Source organism: Nicotiana tabacum, chromosome 6, assembly GCF_000715075.1.
Source record: "Nicotiana tabacum cultivar K326 chromosome 6, ASM71507v2, whole genome shotgun sequence".
NCBI lineage: Eukaryota > Viridiplantae > Streptophyta > Magnoliopsida > Solanales > Solanaceae > Nicotiana > Nicotiana tabacum.
Genome location: NC_134085.1, coordinates 210,626,000 through 210,650,505, shown reverse-complemented (window position 1 = coordinate 210,650,505; position 24,506 = coordinate 210,626,000). Strand labels below are relative to the sequence as shown.

General features: G+C 38.0%; 2 protein-coding genes across 5 annotated transcripts; one reads left to right on the top strand and one right to left on the bottom strand.

Moving 5' to 3' along the window:
* Positions 1 to 15,314: 15,314 nt before the first annotated feature.
* LOC107762109 (aquaporin NIP6-1) lies at positions 15,315 to 18,351 on the top strand. Of its 3 annotated transcripts, none has more exons than XM_016580434.2 (6): positions 15,315 to 15,416; positions 15,795 to 16,021; positions 16,103 to 16,327; positions 16,410 to 16,604; positions 17,076 to 17,137; positions 17,689 to 18,351. In XM_016580434.2, the coding sequence occupies exons 1-6, from the start codon at positions 15,335 to 15,337 to the stop codon at positions 17,891 to 17,893; spliced, it is 996 nt and encodes a 331-aa protein (XP_016435920.1). In that variant the 5' UTR covers positions 15,315 to 15,334; the 3' UTR covers positions 17,894 to 18,351. The 3 variants fall into 3 exon arrangements, with proteins under 3 accessions (XP_016435920.1, XP_016435921.1, XP_075112717.1); XM_016580435.2 differs by having other exon boundaries at positions 15,323 to 15,530; XM_075256616.1 differs by having other exon boundaries at positions 15,323 to 15,537.
* A 1,937-nt stretch (positions 18,352 to 20,288) lies between these two features.
* Positions 20,289 to 24,186, bottom strand: LOC107762110 (large ribosomal subunit protein uL30z). 2 transcript variants are annotated; one of them, XM_016580436.2, is made up of 6 exons: positions 24,065 to 24,186; positions 23,430 to 23,629; positions 21,890 to 21,990; positions 21,672 to 21,809; positions 20,838 to 20,940; positions 20,289 to 20,762 (listed from the first exon to the last, which is right to left on the bottom strand). In XM_016580436.2, exons 2-6 carry the CDS (start codon positions 23,610 to 23,612, stop codon positions 20,547 to 20,549), a joined length of 741 nt encoding a protein of 246 aa, XP_016435922.1. In that variant the 5' UTR covers positions 23,613 to 23,629; positions 24,065 to 24,186; the 3' UTR covers positions 20,289 to 20,546. The 2 variants fall into 2 exon arrangements, with proteins under 2 accessions (XP_016435922.1, XP_075112718.1); XM_075256617.1 differs by having other exon boundaries at positions 24,010 to 24,144.
* Between the last annotated feature and the right edge of the window lie 320 nt (positions 24,187 to 24,506).

Below are 24,506 nucleotides of genomic sequence, written 5' to 3'. Positions count from 1 at the left end.
CTTCATCATCAGGAACTATTTGATATCTCCCTAGTTGCCTTAAGACTCTTAGTGGTGCATAAGGCTGTATGCTTCTCAATCACAATAGTAGTAGATAACTATTTGAGGTTGACATATGTATTACTTCCCTCATTGGGAGCCATCCCAGAGTCCATTCAATTTGATTTGCCGTTAAAGCCTTTAGATAAGATACCCATGCTTCTATCCCTTCTGGAGCTTGATAATTTTTTGTTCTTTCCTCATAGCTCTCGATGCAATTATCATTTTTTGACCCATATTGTATGATCTTGGGCTGTTGTTGGAGATGCTCCATCACCCACATTTGCAATAAAATTTTGCATCCTTCGAAGACCGTTGCTCCTGGTTTACATAAAGTCAGAGCCCGATAAATATCTGATAGAATGATGGGGACAAGGGTGTGATTTTATTTGGTGGTAAGGATTTGCACAACTTTTGCGGTGCGAATATCAATTGTTCGCTCTTTATTTGGGAAGACCATGACTCCTAGAAAAGCCACCATGAAAGCAAATCGACGGTGAATCTGCCAAGTGTCTTTGTTTTGCTTATTAGTAAGGACTTTTTCATGAATTTCAAACTCATCTGACTTTCCGAACCTTGAATACAAAAAGTTGAAGGAACAACATCCATTGATGACATTGCTTTTCCTGATTTGACTGCTGATGTTCAAAAGACCGAAGAATCGATGTACTGAAGGAGCCTTTGTGAATATCAAGCTTTGATTTCTTAAACTTCCTTCAAAACCAGTATATCCAGCTATCTCCTCTAATGTAGGAGTAAGCTCGAAGTCAGAGAGACGAAAAACATTGTGAACAGGATCCCAGAAAGTTACTAACGCCGCAATCAGATCATCACGGGGTTTAACTTTCATAATGTCTGTGAGATTTCCCAAATGCTTGACGACCCATTTTTGACCGTCTTCGCCTAAACCATACCACCACATTTGAAGCTGACATAGAAATTCTTCCGTACTTGTGGATGAGGGGCTTTGTGTGATGCTCATTTTGTATCTGAAATTTAATGTTGATAAAGTCAAAATTCATTTTTGAAAATTTATACTAAAAAAAAGTAATTTTCGAATTTTTTTTTACTTTTTTATTATTATTTATTAAATACCTTTATTTCAAGATTTAAAACCATTTCTCTTTTTTTTTTCGAAATTTAAAACAACCCATTTTATTCCTTTCTTCTTACCATGATTTTATTTAAGCTGGTCAACAAGCATGTTCGAGGCAAATGAATGCACAAGTAACAAGTAGGATGCATCATGATGGTCTTTTTATTTTGGGTTCACCTGTCCTAGACAGACCCAACCCCTGTGTTGAGTCTCCAAGGCCAAATGCATATGATGCAAATATTCGTTCCTACTAGGGATCCGGTACATGGCTGAGTTATTCTAAGTGTAAAACCTTAGGTTGATTGTTCTAAACCTGGCTTACCCAAACGGACAGTTTGAGCCGAAGCGGGGGCAACGTACCGGGAGCACGGAAGTCTGCCCGGCCTAGTTACTTGTCCCAACTCCGTCTTATTTGGTACGACTCTAACAGAAAGGTGGGTCACGCGCACGTGTACACCATAAATTCAGAAGACTCAGAAAGAAGGGGGTTTCGTAGCAGTTGTATATATTCACAATTCAAATAATATTAAAGCGGTAAACAACAACATTTAGCATATTAGCATATAAACAGTTGAAAATATCATAGTAAATAAAACCAATTAACACAGATATTTTAAGCTCGAATTCTTTAAACCCTGAACCAGAGATTCTGGGTTTGATCCCCAGCAGAGTCGCCAGAGCTGTCGCACCTCCTTTTTGCTGCGCCCGCGGGGCGCGTGGGGAGTTTTCTCCAATTAAAGGACAGTCAAAACGGGATTTATTTAGTTATTTCAAAGTCGCCACCTGGGAATTTTAAGGCGTCCCAAGTCACCAATTTCAATCCCTGAATCGAGGAGAATATGACTCTGTTTATTATTCTGCGAACCAGAAATCCTGAGTAAGGAATTCTGTTAATCCGGAAAAAGGTGTTAGGCATTTCCGAATTCCGTGGTTCTAGCACGGCCGCTTAACTGTTTTTATTATTGGCTTAATTATCTTGATTTTTATTAAATATATTGATGTTACATGATTTTTTGCTACCGCTTATACTTACTGTGTTTGAGGACCCTTCTTTGAATCGAATTACGCGTACGTATATTCGTGTTTTAAAAAATTGCGGACTTGTGTCACGCGTACGTGTACACAATAACTTTTGATAATATATTTATTAAGCAATCATTTTTCAAAATTGTGTCGAATCAAGAATATTTGTTTCTTCTTGAATAGTGAACCGTACATCTCGGGTTTTTATGAAATTGATTTAACGCCTTTGGAAAAATCCTTTTATTAAATATTCGTTCGAAATTGCGCGTACGCATAATCCGAATTTTTACTTTTAAAAATATAATCAGGGTACGCGAACGTATCCCTAATTGCGCAAAATATTATTAATGGTTTGGGGATTTTCCACAAATTGTTTATTATATTTATGTATTTCTTTTATGTGAAAATCATGAGAAACTCCTATTTAGAGGCCTATAAATTCTTTGAAAAGAATTTGCAATCTATTAAAGATTATTCGTCGATTATGATTTCCGAATATAAGTTATATTCATTCCAACTATTCAAATTCAAAGAACAGAATAAAAATATGATTAATACTATTTTTAAACAAATATGACATATATATATATATATATATGCCAAAGAATAAATTGCATATGAAACTGAAAATAAATGATTCATAAAGGAAGGAAATATTTTCCGAGAATTTTCATTATTTACTTAATGCAAATTCTATTTTTAATTATCATTGATGTAAAGTGTGGCAATTTATGTTTGTACATCTCTTTTCATTCTCATATACTCGCTTTTAATCTAATAGGCCTAATTATTTGGTCACTTTGTTTTATGAAGATAGATAAGCATCGAATTTATAGAAAGGGAATTATTATACAAGTTAATTCAACAAAGTTACCTTACATGCAACCTAACTGTTTGGCGTAAACATTCATAACGTTTTAACATCATGATGAGCTATACCAACTTACTTTACTCATATGATTATACCTGTCATCATACCATATAATAACTTATACCAATCTAAACAAAATCATATTTGTTACAAGATATTCTACTAATGTAACTTCTTAATCTTTACATTTAGCTAATGGTATTATGGGATGTAATCAATGGCCCATTTTTATGCCTTACTCCCTGTTTTGACAATTCACATATACCTATACCAATGAGATTTCGGAATGACTAACATTATTACAAAAAACTTTATATGAATTTCAAGATAAGACAATTTAACTCATAGATATCAAATTGAATTCACTACTAGTTAACTAACATAAAAATGAAATTAAAACTAATGAACTTGGACAATTGGAAAATAGCATTTCAATTCTAGCTTCATTGATGAGTCATGTTGAATCGCTTTCCAATATAGAAATTAAGAAGATATGTACCTGAAAATGGAGGTAGAAGAAGTAAGTTTCAGCAGTTGCAGCAGTAACAAAACAGCGAAATACCAGTATTCCCACAGATTTGAGCAATAATAAGATCCGAAGAAAACAGATGCACAGTACAGTTATTTTTTAACTGGACACTTCAGATGTTAACTGAATCAGTGAAACCAAGTAAGGTTGAACAGATTCAACAAAAGAACAATATTTCAAATTTCAATTTCTTTTTAGTTTCAAATTCCCATTTTTCTGATTTTTTTTTCTATTGCTGTATATCTGTGTGTGTGTGTGTGACTGCCCTTTTGTTCCCTTTCTGTTTCTTTTTCCTCTCCTAAAATCTCTCAAACTCTCTTCTTCTGAAAACTGCCCCTATTCTCTGAAAAAAAACTCTCTCTTTTCCCTCTTAGAACTCTCTTTTTCAGTCTCTAAGGTCTCTTCCAGTCTGCCTTAAGGTCTGTCCAGCCCCTGTATTTATACAGGGCTGGTTGCACCTTTTTCATGGTGGCTGGACCCTTTTTCCCTTTAAAAATTAAAAAGTTTCCATTAAAACTACTTTTTAATACTTTATGTGATCCTAACATGATTTTCAGCAGCCTCATTATCCCTTGTTCCCCTTTATTACTTAAATTATAGCCATTACATTCCACTTTCAGCCCACTACTATTATCACATTACCCTACTGTTTCTAACCCAGAAATACCTACTGTGATCACTATTATTACTGCCTTAAATGTAAAAATCATAACAGAATTTACAAAACAGATTTAAAAATCTGTTCAAACTTAATTATCAACCTGATTTAACACAGCTAATACCAATTCTCTTAGGTTCTGGACTGAATCCTAAGAATGTAAACATTCTATCACAATTACATCTAATCATCGTTTGTAAACTTGAACTCAAACTTGACAATATTACACTGGGCTCAGCATAATAATGCAAACTGAACTTATAATTGAACTAAGATCAAACATACACAGGAGCATTGTCAATATACTGACAATGCCATGTTCAAAAAACACCATATACAACATACATTTGAATTCACTGATTCACAAACAAACATGATTTAATTGACGAGTATTAATCAGTTGACTATTTACAACATCTGTCAATAATTAGTCTAAAACAATAGAAGCAGACTGTTTTTTTATTAGCATTATCATAAGTGAGAATTCATAATATAACTAATCGACGAACTTAATCGAGTCGATTACTTACATTATGAACAATCATAACCAATTGAAACAGTTTCATATTTGACCATATAGACGGGCATGAGACAAAAGTGACAGAATTAATCAAATAAAATCGTGAAAAATTAACAAGCTATTAAGACAAACAACAACACACGTAGAATACACAAAATAATAGAAAAAATACCTTTGAATCTTCAATTTTAATCCGACTCGAACTCAGTTTGGATTTGGATTTTTGTTTGAAATCAAACAGACCTTAGTCGAAGTATTTTCTACTGAAAATACTTTGACTAAGGTCAATTAAACCTCAATCTTTGCTTAATCTGAACAGAATCCGAAAGTTTGGTATTTTTTAGGGTTCTTAAAAAATTCGATTTGGGATTTAACCATTTCTGGTCAGATTCGAGAAGAACCAAACATGACACAAGGGTGAGGGTAGCCTAGGGGTCATTTGGTGTCAGCTTAAAACAAATCTGAGCTTGTTCTTGTTTGGTCCGAATCTTCAAAAGAAGATTCGAGAAGCTGGGAACTGATTCGAGCCAAACAAACAACAGATCCATACTCAGGATGACTAGGGGAAGCTATGGTGTTAACTAGGTGCTGATTGGTTTAGATCAGGTTTTCAGGCCAACCTTCGATTTAAGATTCGAAGGGTTGGGGCCTGATTCGAAGGAAACTAAGGTCGGATTCGTGTAGGGGATGTTCAGGAGGTCCTAGGGTTTTAAGTTGGTGACCGGCGGCGTTGATGCTGCCGGGTTTCAGGCGGTGGAATCCTAGGGCGGCTAGGGTTAGGAGTGGGGGTTTGGGGGATGATGATGAACAGTGTAGGAGGGGGGGGGTGTTTAGTTAGGGGCCGGGTGAAGGCTTGGGATTTATATAGGGGTGGGGTGGATTGGTATCGTCCGTTGGATCAAGTAGAATGGATGGTCAGGATTAATTCATTAAACCAAACGACGTCGTTTGGTTTAAAGTTGGGGTCGGACTGAATCGGGTCATTGGGTCGGGTTATGGGTTGCGGGTAAGGGCAGGGGATTTTGACCGTTGGTTGGATTTAATTCAACGGCCCTTGATGAGAGGTGACCATACGACGTCGTTTGGTCTTAACTTGGGACTGGACCGGATAGGCTGTTTGGATTGGGCTGAGGAAGTGTAATTTGATTTGGGCCTGGATTTTAAATCCAGGTCCAATTTTTTTTATTTCCTTTTCAATTATTTTCTAATTTTATTATTAATAAAAAAAATCCTAATAAAATTATAAAACAATTTTTAACCTTACACAAAAATATTAATTACTTCATAACAACTATTTAACACATAGACAAAACATTAATCACACAGTAATACATTTAAAAATAGGACGAATGCATATTTTTTGTGATTTTATTTTTTAATTAATTCTTAAAATGCATAATTAAATCCTATATGCATGCAATATGTATTTTATTTTATTTTTCATTTCATTATGACAAAGTAAACATTCACGGACATAACACAAGTATTTAACACCACGCAAAAATTCAAAAATTACACAGTACGAGAAATTTATTTTATTTTTTGATTTATTTTTGGAGTAGTTTTCGTTAAGGCAAAAATCACGTGCTCACACCCGTACCGAGTGCGGAAAGCTGTCTTAGGGACATCGGATGCCCTAATCCTCAACTGATGGTAGCCAGATCTCAAGTCAATCTTTGAAATACCTTGGCACCCTGAAGTTGATCGAACAGATCATCAATCCTCGGTAGTGGATACTTATTCTTGATGGTGACCTTGTTCAACTGCCGGTAATCAATGCACATTCTCATCGAACCATCATTTTTTTTAACAAACAAAACTGGCGCACCCCAAGGTGAAATGCTGGGTCTAATGAAACCCTTCTCCAGCAGGTCGTGCAACTGCTCCTTCAACTCTTTCAACACTGGCGGGGCCATGCGATACGGAGGAATAGAAATGGACTGAGTGCCCGGAGCCAAATCAATGCAAAAGTCAATATCTCTGTCGGGCGGAATACCCGGCAGGTCTGAAGGGAATACCTCAGGAAAGTCACGAACAACGGGCACAGAGTCAATAGAGGGAACCTCCGCACTATAATCACAAACATAAGCTAAATAGGCCAAGCACCCCTTCTCGACCATACACCGAGCCTTCACATAAGAAATAACGCTACAGGTAGAATGACCAGAAGTTCCTCTCCACTCTAAACGAGGCATACCCGGTAAAGCTAAGGTCACAGTCTTGGCATGACAGTCCAAGATAGCATGGTAAGGTGATAACTAGTCCATCCCCAATATAACATCGAAATCGACCATATCTAGAAGCAACTAATCCACACGAGTCTCAAGACTCCCAATCGCAACTACACAAGAGCAATAGACTCGATTTACAACAATAGAATCACCGGCCGGTGTAGACACATAAACAGGAATACTCAACGAATCACTAGGCATGACCAGATACGGTGCAATAAGATGACACATACGAGTATATAGACCCTGGATCAAATAACACTGAAGCATCTCTATCACAAACCAGAACCCTACCTGTAATAACTGCATCTGAAGCCTCAGCCTCATGCTTGGCTGGGAGAGCATAATATCGGGGTTGGGCCCCACCACCCTGAACTACCTCCCTAGGATGGCCTGCAGCTGGCTGGCCTCTACCTCTGGCGGTCTGAGCTCCACCTCTAGGACCTCTACCTCCACCTCTAGCACCTCTACCCCCACCTCTAGCTGGTTGGGCGGTCTGTGGAACATCCGGTACCTGAACCATAACGCGAGAACCCTGATACGGAGAACTGCTCGAAGCTCGAGGGCAATACCTAGCAATGTGCCTCGGGTGGCCACAAGTAAAACAAGCCCTCGGCTGCTGGGGCTGACGACCCTAAAAACTCTGAAGTGGTGGTGCACTGATAGATGCTGGTGGTGCACTGATAGATGCTGGTGGTGCATTGAAGGACTGCTGATCGGAATATTACATCGGAGGACCACGGCCACCTGAAGCACCATGAGAAACCTGAAGAGCTGACTGAAAGGGCCTAGGAGGATGGCCTCTACCATATGAATCTCTACCTCTAGACGAGGTACCACTGAATCTACCTGAATGACGGGGCCTCTTATCCGACCCATGACCACCTCCATGTGACAAAACCATCTTAACTCTGCGGGCCACAATGGCCGCCTCCTGAAAAGTGATCTCACTCCCGGCCTCCTTGGCCATCTGATGATGAATCGGCTGAATAAGACCATCGATAAACCTTCTCACCCTCTCTTTCTCGGTGGGAAGTATGACAAGAGCATGGCGAGCTAAGTCGATGAACCTGGTCTCATACTGGGTGACCGTCATAGAACCCTGTTGGAGGCGCTCAAACTGCCTCCGATAGGACTCTCCCTGAGTAATGGGGAGAAACTTCTCCAGAAACAATACTGCAAACTGATCCCAAGTCAAAGATGGCGACCCGGCTAGTCTAGCTAAGCAATAATCTCTCCACCAAGTTTTGGCAGATCTAGACAAGCGAAAAGTGGCAAAATCGACCTCATTGGTCTCAAATATCCCCATGTTCCTAAGAACCTCGTGACAGTTGTCTAAATAATCCTGGGGATCCTCAGTAGATGCACCGCTGAAAGTAGTAGTGAAGAGCTTGGTGAACCTATCCAATCTCCACAAAGCATCGGTGGACATAGTCGCTCCATCACCGGTCTGAGCTACCACATCCTGTTGTACTGCTCCAACTGGATGAACCGCTGGAGTCTGAATCTGAGGAGCTACCTGCTCCGGAGTGCGAGTAGCAGGAGTCTAGGCCTCTCCTCCAGCCTGAGAAGTGGTTGGTGCTACAAGAAGCAAACCTTCTCGGGTGACACTTTCCAAGAGCCCCACCAATCGAACCAGAGCCTCCTGAAGAACTAGGGTAGCAATAAACCCCTATAGGACCTGAGCTGGGGCCACCGGAACTGCTGGGGTCGGAACCTCCTCCTCAAAATCAACCTGAGGCTCTGCAACTGGTGTTGCTGCTCGGGGCTGAACTCTGCCCCTACCTCGGCCTCTAGCACGACCTCGGCCTCGCCCTTTGCCCCTAGTGGAAGCTGCTGCTGGGGGCTCGGGCTGCTGAGCGGTAGATGAGGAAGCGCGTGTTCTCGCCATCTGCAAAAGAACGAAGTAAAAATTTAATCAGTATTGGGGAAATAGAACAGCACGATAAGAAAGAACAAATGTGAAGTTTTCCTAACTCTGTAGCCTCTGGGATAAATACAGACGTCTCCGTACCGATCCATCAGACTCTACTAAGTTTGTATGTTAACTGTGAGACCCATGTAACCTAGAGCTCTGATACCAACTTTTCACGACCCGGATTTTCCACCCTCGGGAGTCGTGATGACGCCTACTAATGGGAGCTAGGTAAGCCAAACCTTAACTACCTACTACACTTTCATATTGCTTCATTTTAACAAACATGATGCGATAACATGATAACAACGGAATTTTTATGTAAATAAGCGAAAGTCAACAGTTATAAAACTTAAAACTACGTCTATTACAACTTTTAAACTTTAATTACCCCAAAATCTGGTGTCACAGTATCACAGACTGTCTAAGAGTTACTACATACAAGGTCTGAAGAAATAACAACACACCGTTTCTGAAGTATGAAAAATACAACAGGAAATAGAGATAGAGGGAGAAGCCAGGGCCTACGGATGCATGCAGGTCTACCTGGGTCTTCGAGTGGACTGAAGGAAGCCCTCCAACTACTGTCCGAAAACTGCTCCGGGATCTGCACACAGTGTAGAGTGTAGTATCAACACAACCGACCCCACGTGCTGGTAAATGCCTGGCCTATCCCCGGCGAAGTAGTGACAAGGCTAGGACCAGACTCCAGATAAACCTGTGCAGTTATATAACATATGGCGGAAAAGTAACAAGTAATAAGCAATTAAAGCTGGGGAAGGGGAACATGCTTCGGGGGTAGCTGACAAAACAAAATAACAAGAAATAACAAGGAAGTTAACAATATAACTTCTAACACATATAAAGAAAAGTAAAGACAACTTTCACTTTCAGTTTCCATCTTGTTACATGCGTGCAACCCGATCCCATTTCTCATATCTTGTGGTAGGCGTACCATCCGCTCCCATTTCATCATATCTTGTGGTAGGCGTACCACTCGCTCCCATTTCATAATATCTTGTGGTAGGCGTACCACCCGCTCCCATTTTATAATATCTTGTGGTAGGCGTACCACCCGCTCCCATTTCATTATCTTGTGGTAGGCGTACCACCCGCTCCCATTTCACAGTTCATCACACAATCACAAGAAATCCCGGCAAGGGAACAAAAGCAATATAATAATTTCCCAATAAGGGAACAAAAGCAATATAATAATTTCCCGGCAAGGGAACAAAACAATATTGAAATAGTCATCCCGGCAAGGGAGAATCAGCTATACCAATCTCACTTAGCTGGTACTCAGTTGAATTAATAAAAATGCTCAATCATAGAAGATCATTAATTAAAGCATATAAGGTGTCATTCAAGAACACAACAACTTTCAATTTAAGACCCACGGTCATGCTTGACACCAACGTATAGATACTCGTCACCATGTTTATACGTCGTACTCAACAAGAAGCAAGTGGCAAATATGACTCAACTCCTAATCCCTCAAGCTAGGGTTAGATCAAACACTTACCTCGATGCCTTGAACACCACTCAAATCTCAATTATAGATTTACTCCTCGATTCCACCACCAATCCGTTTGAATCTAATCACAAGTTACTTAATTACATCAATAAGTGCTAAATGAATCAACCCCAATGCATGAAAAATGAATTTTCCAAGGTTTTATCCAAAAGTCGAAAATCACCCCTGGGCCCACGTGGTCGAAACCCGAGGTTCGGACCAAAACCCGATTACCCATTCCCCCACGAATCCAAATATATAACTTGTTTTGAATCGGACCTCAAATTGAGGTCCACATTCCAAATTTTAGAAAAACCTAGGTTCTACCCAAAACACCCAATTTTTCCTATGAAAATCTTTGATTTGAAGTTAAAAACATATTAAAAGATATTAAGGAGTGAAGAAAATGAGTTAGAAACCACTTACCAATGTTTTGGAGAAGAAAGGTTATTTGAAAAATCGTCTTTTATGTTTTTTTTTGGGGGGGAGGGGGTTTGAAAAGTGAAAAATAACTGAAATTCCCGTTTATTTATACCCATCTCAGACCTCCAGTGCGGACCGCATCAAATAAACTGCGGCCACACTAAGTACCTGAAGACCTGCAGCTCAGCACCCTGTGCGGACCGCACAAGGCCGACTGCGGCCGCACAGCCTCCACCGCGGACCACGCAAAGGCGACCGCGGTTGCGCTGGCCCCTCAGCGGTCGCACACGATTTTTCGCGGACCGCACTAGAGGGTTCAGAGACTGCAACTTCCTGAACCTGCAACACCTGACTTTCTAAGTCTAAGGCATCTCGGAACCTACTCGAAACTCACCCGAGCCCTTGAAACTCCAACACAAGTTTACACAAAGCCTCAAAAAATCCTACGGACATATTCGTGTAATCAAATTACCAAAATAACATCACGAGCATCGAATTAAACCTCGAGATCAATGATATTTCTCAAAACTCTTTTAAACATCAAATTTCTCAATTAAGGTCCGGATCGCATCAAACGACGTCCGTTTTCAACCAAATTTCAAAGGAATGAATCAAGTCATATATAAGAGCTGTACCGGGTGCCGGAACCAAAATACGGGCCTGATACCATTGCTTTCTAATCAGTTTTCATTTCAAATTTCCTTAAACAATTTCACTTAAAAATTTATTTCTCGGACCCTTCGGGACCGTCGAATCACGGATCCTCCGGGACCGTCGAATCACGGATCCTCAGGGACCGTCGAATCACGGATCCTCCGGGACCATCGAATCACGGATCCTCCGGGACCGTCGAAAATTTATTTTCCTATGGACCCTCCGGGACCGTCGAATCACGGATCCGGATCCGTTTACCCAAAGTGTTGACCGAAGTCAAATTTATTCATTTTAACATCAAATTTAGCATTTTTCACAGAGTTTCATATTTAAGCTTTCCGGCTACGTGTCCGGACTGCGCACGCAAATCAAGGCGACTCTAATGAGGTTTTCAAGGCCTCAGAGACACAGAAATCAACTGAAAGCAAGTGATGACCCTTTGGGTCGTCACATCCCAACATAATCATTCTCGGTATATCCAAGGATAAAACTTTAAAATTGGCAATCCTAAAAATAGTACAAGATACCGAACAATCAATAAGAAATAATACTAAACTAATTAATTCCAACATAATCAATCCCAATATAATTTATCCCAGCATAATTTGCCTTCGCTCCAAACAAGTGACTTATACTATTTGAGAGTGGCAATAAAGCATCTGCTTTTGGAGATATATTCTGAAAAAGAGTATAGATATTCTTTTTACCAAACGAAGCAAAAGAAATGACACATTCCTTCTCATTAAACTTAAAAACAAAAACAAAAAAATTGCACTGATCAACTAATTGCTAATTATCACAATTAATACGAAAGTCAATTATTCTGATCTTCTTTTGTTTAATGATTATGTCTGGAAATTGAATTATGCCAATGCTTTCTTTTCTATAGCAGTTGTCACTCTTTAAATGGTGGATGCAATGGGAAATGAGAACCACAAACAATTGAACTAAAAAAGAGAAGAAATAATGATAAAGAAAAGGAGTAATAAAAGACAAACCGTATTATAGTACTTCATCAGATCAGTGAGACTAAGTTGTTGATTCAGAAAAGCTTTACTTATTAGTATTCATTAACAAAGATTCCCTGCATTATGCACGTTAAATATTGTTTTTGAGTTAATGTTTTACTAAAAGCAATCATATTAATTAGTGCAAAGCCCTTCATGTTGATGCTTCCAACCACCCACCTCAAGTTGTCATCACCAAATCTGAAACCTCCGACGATTCGACGAACATTAGTACTTAAAAATGTCATAGAATTAGAGGTGGAGCCAAACATTTGACTTTTATAATTAAGTTCTAAATTCTAGAGTAGGGATATCCGGTGTTAACTAGTAATTGAATTCTAAATTAAGTTTTATACATATTTAACAAATTTTTTAACATAAATATAGAGTTTAGACTAAAGCTATTTATTTAGTCGAACCCGTAGCTAATATTCTAGCTCCCGAGGACTCTTAAGTATGGAATGTTTCGAAATCTTTTAACTTATAGGAAATATTTGGAAGAACTATTCCCAAACCTTGTCAATTTTTATGCATGAGCTGAATATTAAACTTTAAAGAATTTGTACGTTTTCATTTCTGCTTCATGTACAATAAGAAAGCCAAAGTGGAAGACATGGAGATTCCACCAATATATATCTGAAGAAAATAAGGAGGTCTATGATCTATTTCCTACCTCTAAATTCTATACCGTACCAATTCGCAACTTTTTGCCACTGAAATGACCCTTGGAAGAAAAATTCTATTGTTGCCATTATTGCTTTTAAGTTTGAAAAAGAACATATCAAGGTTTAGAGAGTTACATGCATATTGATGATATGAAACAAAAGCATTTGTTCCCACACCATTCTTGAATCAGTTACCAATCTTTTCAATGTTTTTCACTTGTACTATCTTTTCTCATATGTCTTTCGCCATTGCTGTAAATTTCTATCTCTAGCGGTATATGACTCCACCCATCAATTATATATGAGGCACAATAAAGAACTTACTCTAAATTTTTTAAAGAAAAGAAAGCCAAAAAGCAGTATATTTTCATCAACTAAGTGCGAATATATATCACCATTGATTTAACAGATCATGGATCCTTCTTGATCTTCTTTTGCTTAATGATTATGTTTGGAAAAATGAAATGAATAATGAAGGGACATTCCTTTTGATTGCATTTGGTCACGCTTTAAATGGTGGATGCAATGAAAAGTGAAGTGAGAGCCACCAAAATCGAAGAAAAAAGAAAAACAAGAGAAGGAGAAGAAACGAGAACAACAAAAAGGACAAACTGTATTACATTCGATCAAAGTAGGCCTACGTCGTTATTGATTGCCAAAAGCTTTGACATTCATTATAAAAGATTCCCTATGTACTTTTAGTATTGGTTTCCAGTAAATGTTTTTACTAAAAGCAGTATATTTAGTATGAAACCCTGCATGTGCGTGGATGCATTCCACTCACGTCCTTAAGTTGTCATCGGCAAATAATTTGAAACCTCCAGCCCTCCAAGTAACATCATTATTTACCTTATACCCAGGAAAGTTTCACAAGTGGAGTCTGGGAAGAATAGTGTATACATAGATCTCGTCCCTATTTTGAGAAGGTAAAGAGAATATTTATTATAGACTTTCGACTTAAGAAACACATAAATTACCTTAAATTTAAAGGTCATGAAATGCAGAGAACCCTAAATATGGAATGGTAAGTGAAACACTTAGGGGCCGTTTGGTAGGATGTACAAGAATAGTGCGGAATAAGATATATTAGTAATGCAAGGATTAATAATATATGGATTAGTAATACAAGCATTAGTTATGCAGATATTATTTCTTATCTACTGTTTGGTGTGGTGTATTAAAAATTATAATGCATTGCATAATTTTTAAGAAAAATAGTTGTTTACAAAAATGCCCTCCATATTCTCTAGCTTTAAGGGACTTTAAGGACAACTTTGTCTTTATTCATACTAGTGCATGCATTAATAGCCTTGTTATCACTAATGTCATGGTTCTCTATGCATTAATTACTTATACATAAGATAATACCAAGTATGATGTATAACTAATACAAGCATTAGTTATACACATTAAAAAAATGTACCAAATAAGGCATTAACAATGCACAGAGCTAATACTTGCATTATATTTCCTAATACCTCCGGCCAAACGACCCATTAGAATTCTTAATGAATCCTAGAATTATAACTTGTACGCTCAAAGATAAATTAGGACGCCTAAAGTGAAAAAATTAAGTAACATGACCTCGTCACATGTGATTAGGAGTGGGCAAACGGGCGGGTTGGGTCAGATATGGTTCGGGTCGAAAACGGATAATAAAAAAAATGGATCAATTATCCGATCCGATCCATATTTAATACGGATAAAAACGGATTAACCAACGGATAATATATGATTACTTTGAAAGAATTCTTAGTCTTCCTAACTTAAGGAACCTCCAATTTGAGGCTTTACAAATGTAAAAGTTAGACTCATTGGTTACTCATTGATTATCCATTTTCTAAATGGATAATATGATTCTTATTCATATTTGACCTATTTTTAAAAAGTTCATTATCCAAGTCATATTTTAGTGAATAATATGGATAGTTAACTATTTTCTTTTAACCATTTTGGCACTCCTACGTGTAGATGTGATACAAGTAAAATGAAAGTCTAAAGGAAGGTGATAGAACAAGCCACGTACTCAGCTACATTTGATGTGGACTAAGGTTGATTAAGGGTTGGTTTTTCTTATTCTTTTCTCCTAACAATCATGACAATAATCCAAATAATGGCAACTTTATTAAAGGAAATGAATTATAAATTGATTATTGCCCACTTCCAAGCAATTCATTCACCTACCATACCATGATTCTTTCCCTCCTGTTTATTGTTTCATTTGGGAAGCAAATATGGTGGCATGGACAACTAAAATACCTGGTGCAAAATGGTCAGCTCCATGATCTTTGTGTGTTAATTAAATAACAAGATCTAGTGGCCCGGGACAGGAACCACATGGCTGATGTCTAGAGTTCAATGCTTCATTTAAATTCCAAATGCTAAGGTTTTTGGTTTGTGTCCCACTTTCCACTTCCGAATCCCACTTTCCTTTTTCAGTCTTTCAATTCCATCCACTAACTTTTTTTTCTCACTCTTGGGATTCTCCCAAGTCAAACATTCTTAATTGGCTGATGCAATTAATCAGTACTATAAATGGTATTCATTGGAGTCATACTGTCATAAGGACACAGGACAGTGAACTCAAGTTTATCTCGCTGTTCATTAATTCTTTTTCCTATAATATCATAGTTTTATCTTTGAGCTATAGGTATGGATGCTGAAGATGGAACGTCAGCCCCTTCAACACCAGCAACTCCAGGAACTCCTGGTGCTCCTCTTTTTGGTGGTTTCAAACATGAAAGAAACAGCAATGGCAGAAACTCACTCCTCAAGAGCTTAAAATGCTTCAGTGTGGAAGCATGGGCTTCAGAAGAAGGAAGCTTGCCGCCTGTTTCATGCGCGTTACCTCCTCCTCCTGTCTCACTAGCCAGAAAGGTGAGAAAACAGAATAAGCAAATGCAAGTGATAATGATATCAAGAAAAACTAACTTGTTTCTTTTGTGTGTTTTTTATCAGGTGGGAGCAGAGTTCATAGGTACTATGATATTGATCTTTGCAGGGACAGCCACAGCAATTGTGAACCAAAAGACACAAGGCTCTGAAACCTTAATTGGATTGGCAGCCTCCAGTGGTCTAGCTGTAATGATTGTCATTCTGTCAACTGGCCACATCTCTGGAGCTCATCTCAACCCAGCTGTGACCATTGCTTTTGCTGCTCTCAAGCATTTCCCATGGAAAAATGTATGACTTATAAACACTCGCTAACCACTTAGTTTCTGGCTCTTGTTTATGTTGTTAAGTGTGTTAATCTTTTTTTTGACAGGTTCCTGTGTACATTGGAGCACAAATTATAGCATCATTTTGTGCTGCATTCACACTCAAGGTAGTTTTGCACCCAATAATGGGTGGTGGAGTCACTGTTCCGTCTGGTAGTTACCTTCAAGCTTTTGCTTTGGAATTCATCATCAGCTTTAACCTCATGTTTGTTATCACTGCCGTGGCCACCGACACTAGAGCTGTAAGCATTTATTCTCTGCTCTCTCTCCTCCTACTTGGCTAATTGTCAATTGGACAAACTTCACAGATCCCCATAATAATTTCGGTCTAGACCCTTATTAAATTCGTTGTGGTTTGTTTTTACATTCACTTGCATAAATTAATGGCGAAGGGAGCTTGACGGTAAGTTGTACCAGGAGGTTACGGGTTTGAACCGTAATAACAACCTTTTGCAGAAATGTAGTATAAGACTGCATCATGAGACACTTGTGGTCCAGCCCTTCCCAGACCCGCACATAGCGGGACCGGGCTGCCCTTCTTTTGCATATATTAATGGTAGTAAAACTTGCCAACTGACAACTCAAATCTCTATGTACAAACTATAAACAATCATTTTATTAAATGGTAGTACTAGTAGTAAACTAACAACAGGCCAAATAAATTTATTCCGAGTTTCCTGAGTTAGAGGTCATCTTTTCTTGGCAAACTACAGGTGGGAGAGCTTGCAGGAATAGCAGTAGGAGCCACCGTCATGCTCAACATTCTAATAGCTGGGTAATCTGCAAATCTTGCTGTTTAAGCTTTTAGCCATGTGGTGTTCATTTATGCATCTTAGAATGTTCGTTAAGGTTTTGCTGCTCCTATAATAGTTTTGATAGATCTTGTAGTACAACTTGATCTAGTAGCCTTTATTTCTATTAAGTGCTTTCCATGATGATGCGAAAAGCTGAACGAAAATCATGTACAGATGTGCTATCTACGTGTCTGAATTCTTTGTCCGACTAAGTTGAAGCTTTGGAGATTACTTTAGAACACAAAGTTGACAGCTTTCTTGAATAAAATAATCCCTCCATCCATAAATATGTATTAATACTTTTTCGCACTTTGACGTATCTCCAAATGTTTAACACCATCTTTTACAGCTTTCTCAAATTAAAGTTTGATGTGACATAAAATGAGACAAATGAACCAGTATACATAGATGAACAATAAAGTAATGACAGCCTAATTCCACAGGAAATCACTTCAGGTTGGACATAGCTTGTGCAATAAATTACTAGCCTATTCAACGGCCTTCCTCAAATTTTTTATTTCTTGTGTTTTAGGGAGACAACTGGGGCTTCAATGAATCCAGTGAGAACGCTGGGACCAGCAGTAGCAGCAGGAAACTATAAAGCCATTTGGATCTACCTGACTGCTCCGATTCTTGGCGCTCTTGCTGGGGCAGGTATTTACTCTGCAGTCAAACTGCCAAATGAAGATGACAACAATCACGGGAAGCCTTCAGTGGAACATAGTTTCAGAAGGTGATTTCATCAGTAATACCATCAGACCATGATAGTCACATACTTTAGTAGAAAATGTGCAGTTTTATGAATGTAAAAACTTCTGTACCATATTGCATCTGGAAGGCAAGGGTGAGCTGAATAAAACAAACTCTTTCCACTCTCTCCAAATGTACAGATTTTAGCAAGATAGGAGTATAACTTATCAAGGAACAGATTTTTAGCAAGATACAATAACGGAGAGAGGGAAGGAAGGAAATGATTAAAGCCCAAGTTTGAGAAGAGAACTAATATTGGCAAACTTATGCAATGTGTACTATTGGTGAGGTTTTTACTGGATTGTAGAAGAGACTTCTATGTAACATGTGTTTTCACAGAACTAGTGCTACAGGAAGTAGGACTTCTTTTTGTTTTTCTACATCGCTCTGAAATTTTGAAGGGGTATGAAGTGCAGCTGAGATACTAGTCTTATTTCATGCTCCATTTCCTATACTATTTCACTGAGCAGGCTAATTTCATCCATTGTGTTAGAAAGCCGGTTAAATTGCACCAGAACAGACTGAGAATTGCAGAAATGTTAATCATATATTTACCTAAACCCATAGGTCCTTGAGCGGATCCCACGTTAGCCCCAAGACCTTGGTCTCTAACTAGAAAAGTAAATGCTTGAGTATCAGAAAAAGGAACTCTTGCTCCTCCATAAAGTACTGCCATATGGAGTACTCCATTGTGAATATAACTATATATGTATTGAGCTCAACCTGATATGAAACTGTCACCTCTTTTTGTGCACTGCCAATACTAATTTTTTATCCCAAACATGATTCAGTGTCGCTCATTTACCTCTGTGATCTCTGAAATTACTGGATATAGCAAGGCGATATGCAGCTAGCTAAGACAAAGCTGATTATAAGTTGGAGTCTGACAAACAAATTTGTCCAATCTTATTCCGCTAAGATCTTCACATATTCAATAACTTCCAATTTTAATTGACAAATATCTTGACCATCCACAAAAGAAAGACGATGTTCTTGCTATGTCACTTGAATACTAAATCAATGTGAAATGCAAATTCGACTGTTTTCTCTAAGAGGTACTATATTGACAGAAACAAAGAAAATGAAAATATGCTTTCCTTGGTACACTTGGCTATTCAATGCAGGCATAAAAAAGATCCAAAGTCCTAATAAGTGTAATAACAATAACTATTCTACTAAAGGGTGATATGCGTATAATATACTCGATTAATCTGCGCTAGGCTGTATTAACGTTAAGATTCATTCATTTCTATGCCTTAATGTGGTAGTAAACTTTATATGAAACACTTTTTCATGAGTAAATAGGTTAATAACTCTACATTGTTTGCATTGGAACCCTCATATTATAGTCGATTAGTCTACACTAGTTTTTCCTCGAAAATAATAAAAACCCAAAACTATTTCCAGCTCAAAATTTGAGAACATTTATATGATGATGGAGGTTAAACAAAGAAATTGAGGATCGTGAAGTACCGAATCAGCTGATGGATTTAAATTAAGTAACCGATTACACCATCTGTAGTGCCTTAGCCTGAACGGATTGATCGGGACTGCGGTGAAAGAAGGATGATTTGTAGAGAGAAAGAGCGAGAAAAGCGGTAAGAGTACCAAAGACGTCGGCAACAGCGTCCTTGGTAGATGCGCCTGCTGACCTGAAATAACCTAATTCGTCGGCCACCTCCTTAGCGGCGCCGGCAGCGAGTGAGACAATGGATCCGACCCAGATGCTCCGCCGGCGGATGAAAGGGTAACGAGCTCTTTCCGCGAGAAAGGAGGTAATGATAGCAATGAAGAAGCAGAAGAGGACGTGGTAAAGCTTATCACGGGCTATCCAATCATCTCCGTCCTCCATTCTTTTTTTAAAAGATATATAGAGAAGAAATTGATTGGGGGATGGGAGAAAACCACCTTTCAGGGAATTTCTAAGCAATTGCCCCAACAAAAATGGAGAAGGAAGGTTTAGAAGAGTCACGTCATTGGATCTTCAGTTAAAATACACTACTGTACATTAATTTTCTTTCTGTCTATCATGTTTTTTCTATCCTGCCACAAAAAGAAAAATGCTTCTGCATCAAATCAAATGAAGTTTAAACTAGGAAGAAGTAATTGAACTTCACTTCTGAATCACTTGGAATTGACTATCGGTCTATGTTAAAAGGTAGAATAAATATTCAAAGTAAAAACTTTCTTTTCTTCGTAATTAATGGACCTGACCGTCACCAGCTCACTTCCAAGCTGCAAAACTATAGGGAAATGGAGATCTGTATTCTACAGCACCAGTACGTAATATGCATCTAACTCTGGTGGCTAACCGTAGCCCGTTTGTTCTTTTTTCATCTTTTCTCTACTACAGGATTAGTCCTACAGCCATTGCATAGAATCTAGTGGTAACTGATGACAGAAAAAATAGGTAAACACAAAAAGGTTGGACTACAAATTAAATGGGTTCAGCTTCAAGGCTCAAAATAAGAAACAACCCACGGAAAGGCTATTGGGATCAATGGACGGAGAAAAAGAATATCATTTTTGGCATCATAGCTACAATTCTTCTGCCATCATACGAGAAAGTTTTAAGTGCTACATTATCCAATGACGTTATCACAACACTAATACACCCAACAAATAGACCCCTTGAATATGCTAATTCATCTTGCTGATCAACTCATTGATTTCACCCTCACGATTGCCTGAATCACCACCGTCCACAAATCGTTTTTTCTTACCCTGCAATGCCTTTTCTGGCTTGTTGAGAGCAAAGGGACACAAAAAACTAGTGACTTCTTTGAAATGGGGACCAACATTGGCAATCTCATTCACAAGGTCTTCTAAGCATATAATACCATATTGACCCAATCCCTGCAAACAATAAATAGTTACTACACAGGCAGCCCACAAACTATTATAAAAGAGAAAAGCAGCACCTCATGGTACCTGTTCAACAACTTCGTTACTGGTTAAAGGCACTCTCTCGTTGTCAATTTTTCCAGCACCTTTTTTGTAAATAAGATCCTTGATGCTCTTGAGATTTGGGTATCTTCAAAAGCATGAACAAAATAAAATTAGAAATATTCTACAGCCTCGTAGTTTATGAAAGAAGAGAAATACATGGAACTGCAAAAGCTGTTTTGTTTTACATGGTTAAATACTTAAAATTTCCTGCCTAAGGAATAAAAAACTGCAATTTAATGTTCTACCAAGATCAGGCATGTTTCTAAGTAGAGATAGTGACCAATAGCTGTAAAAGTAGACCTATGTTATCCTGGTGTCCCATAATTTTTTTACAAAATTAAGCTTCTGGTGTCATCATATGGTACATGCTAAAACTTTCTTCTTTAAGTGGCATTGTCTTCAAACTGGTGGAACGGTAGATGGATATTCATTTAGGGATAGCTGAAATTGAAGTGGTTGTATGATTAAATATACCCGGGATTATATAGACTTAATTAAGGGTCTCATTTTCCTCTTTTTGACATACAGTAATTTAACTATCAAAGACGAAGCAAACACAGATTTTGGCATAACAAGAATATTGCTCTCCTTAATAGGAAAAAATAAAAATGAGAAAGTCCAAGACCAATTAAATATTCAAATTAAGGTCCCTTTGGCAGATCTAAGAACCAGTAAAATAAAAAAGAGCAGTCACCCCCTCTCCAGCAAGCATAATGCCTATTTACTAATTTGAGGTTGAGTACTTTGGGGATATCCAGTAATGAAAGTTCATTAAATGTCGTGTAGCAAACTAGCAAAAAGGTTAGTTCAACCTACCCATATGTGACATAAGGCTCCACCTTTAGCAGAATTTCCAATATTCTTGCATCTGCCTTCACAAAAACACCACTGAAGATTTTCCGCAGCCTCAAGGAGTACAAAAGCTTTCTTGTTCTTGGGTGCATATCACTTTTCCTGAAGTGAATCACAAAATCTTAGGATCCAAGTTACCTTAGCCAAGAAGTAAAAGTATGATTGGAAAACCACGAACCCACCCTCCAATGCGTATGACATAAAGGAGATTGGAATCAGATGTGACCAATGCTCGTCTGGATCTTTTCTTACCCCTTTGTTTCATTTGGACAAGATCCATCTCCTAAATATATATACAACAGCTCGGTTGAGAAGAATGTTGGACAAACAATACACCACAATTTATAAATCAGATTACTGCAAGTTGATCCCTCAGAAAAGGTAGATAAAAAGCCAACTGTAGGCAAGCTCCACTAATGGCTGTAGCAGAAGAAAGAGCAAGTGACGTGAAAAGGAAGACTAACATGACAACTTCCAAAGGCAATCTAACATTAAGCAAATATACAAGAGCCACAGGATGCAAGGGTAATGGACATCTTAGGCTCAATAGGTAAATCAATATAGCATGCCAATTCCATTTTGATTATCATTATTCACTATCAAGAGTAGGTTCCACTAGCTTTCAGTTCAGGCACAGACAGGGAGAACTACAGTCTGTTATCTTCTGGAAAAAAACCTGGAAATTCATTAGTTAACCTCGCATATTAGTGTAGTTTAAAATATTCAAATGATAATATAACACTTTCTGTTAACTGCAAACTTGTTAAATTTTATCTCTTAATCCAAATTTATGCACCTGCAATTTGCTTTTGAAATTTTTTAAGGATTTCCCATTAACACTTAGATTATCAATTATCTTCTAACATGGGGGATGATGTCACAGGCAAGATTCTTTGCACCAGAGAATGCGAAGGCGCTTGTTGATAAGTATTCAAAGTGATTACGGTTACAATATTATCTTGTGATTGTATAGGCCAGATGTAGTTCCAGAGTGTTGGTGCCACCCATAATAAATAGTTGCAGTCCTGGCCCCCCCCAAATTTGAAAATTTAAAACTGTTATCTCCCCTTAACACATTGTTGTCTGTACTGCTTCAGAAGGTCTTTTACCCTCTTACTTCTAATTATTGCACTATACTGTCTTGTTCCTTCCTCGGAAGTTAGAACATCACTATCTCTGTGTTATGGCTATTGGTTGTAAGTCTAAATTTTTAGAGACCCTAGAGAATGCTACTGAGATGTTTTTGGCCACAATGACTTTCACATCCAGGAATTTTTGACCCCCAAAAAAAGATTTTCATATCCAAGAAGGACAAAAAGATGCAGGTTACTAGCAAATGAGTATAAAGGAAATTGGAGATCATTTTGTTTAGGGCCACCAAACTAAGAGATAAGTGAACCAAAGTAAGTATCAGACCATAAATACATCAATCCTTAACAAAGGTCACTGCCACTGCACCACCAAATTCCTGATTACAGATTCTATAACTGGTAAAGAGACTCAAAACGAAAATAAAATGCTGAAGCCAAGAGAAAAAATGGAAAGATTGAACAATTGCTTCATGAAATAAATGCAATATGTCACAAACAAATAAAAGTAAAAACAAAAACAAAATGGGACATGGGCAAATACAAGTCTTACAGCCAGCATAAGATAAAGGGAAAAGGCTCAAATTCTAAACAAAGGATGCAATTTAAACAATTAATTCATAGATATAAATACCTTATCCCTATACTCTCGAATGAACTGCTCAGGCTTCTTGATAACAAAATTATCAGATTTAAGTCTCTTGACTTTCTGCTCTAGCTGGAGCTTTCTTCTGATTGCCCACTCTTCATTGTTCTTCCTCTTCTTTAGAATCACTTCTGGTATATAATTTAAAGGCCGTGGCACCTCCTCAGCCATTGTTAGCTATTCTATCTCTGAGACAAACAATGAGCAAAGTTAGACAAATCATTTACTATTAGATATATTGGACAATCCAACTTCTCAAACAGACTTTAACTCAATTTAGCAGTTGAATATAGTTAACCTCAAATTCTTCAAATCATAACAAATGGTAAAGTTGGAAAAAAAAGATGGTAACACTGGAATCGTAGGTCTGAATGGAATGATTGGAAAATGAATTGAATTTTATGAACTTCATTCCACTAAAATCAAAATTTGAAACGTTACAATAAATATTTCAAGTCCTCTGATTAAATTGACAGACGTGTCTATAACATTTGATTACATACAGGAAACAAAGCACGAGTGAAAATTAAATAGCAAAAACAACAAAGCACAAGTAGCCAATGCTCACATATAATGCGTATTCTATCAGAAAAACTTAGTAACAAAACAGAGATAGAGGTTACTTTATTCGCCGGAGAGGAGCAAGTTTGCAGACGAGGTAGGGTGAGGGAGGTTTAGGGTTTTGGATTTGGACGGGTAAGGACGAGACTCGGGAGAGTATTATCAATCGAAAAGAGAAATCAACTCTACCAACTTTATAAGTTGACGGGCCGGATCCATATTAAGTTGGGCCCTCATTAAATTCTTGTTCATCCAAAAATAATTATCAATTCAACTCATGAACGCAATAGCCAATTTGCTACAAAACAATTAAAATGTATACATATAACAATATAATTACATTCATAATTTGCCTCTAATTCGGTATAGGTATGTGAATTACTACCTTTCGACGGGAAGTGTCCTGCCAAATGTTGTTGGGAATTAAATGGAAAATTGGCCATTATGATTGAGAAAGGATTGAAATTGAGCTGGTGCTTGGATATAAATTTGGTTGAAACTTGA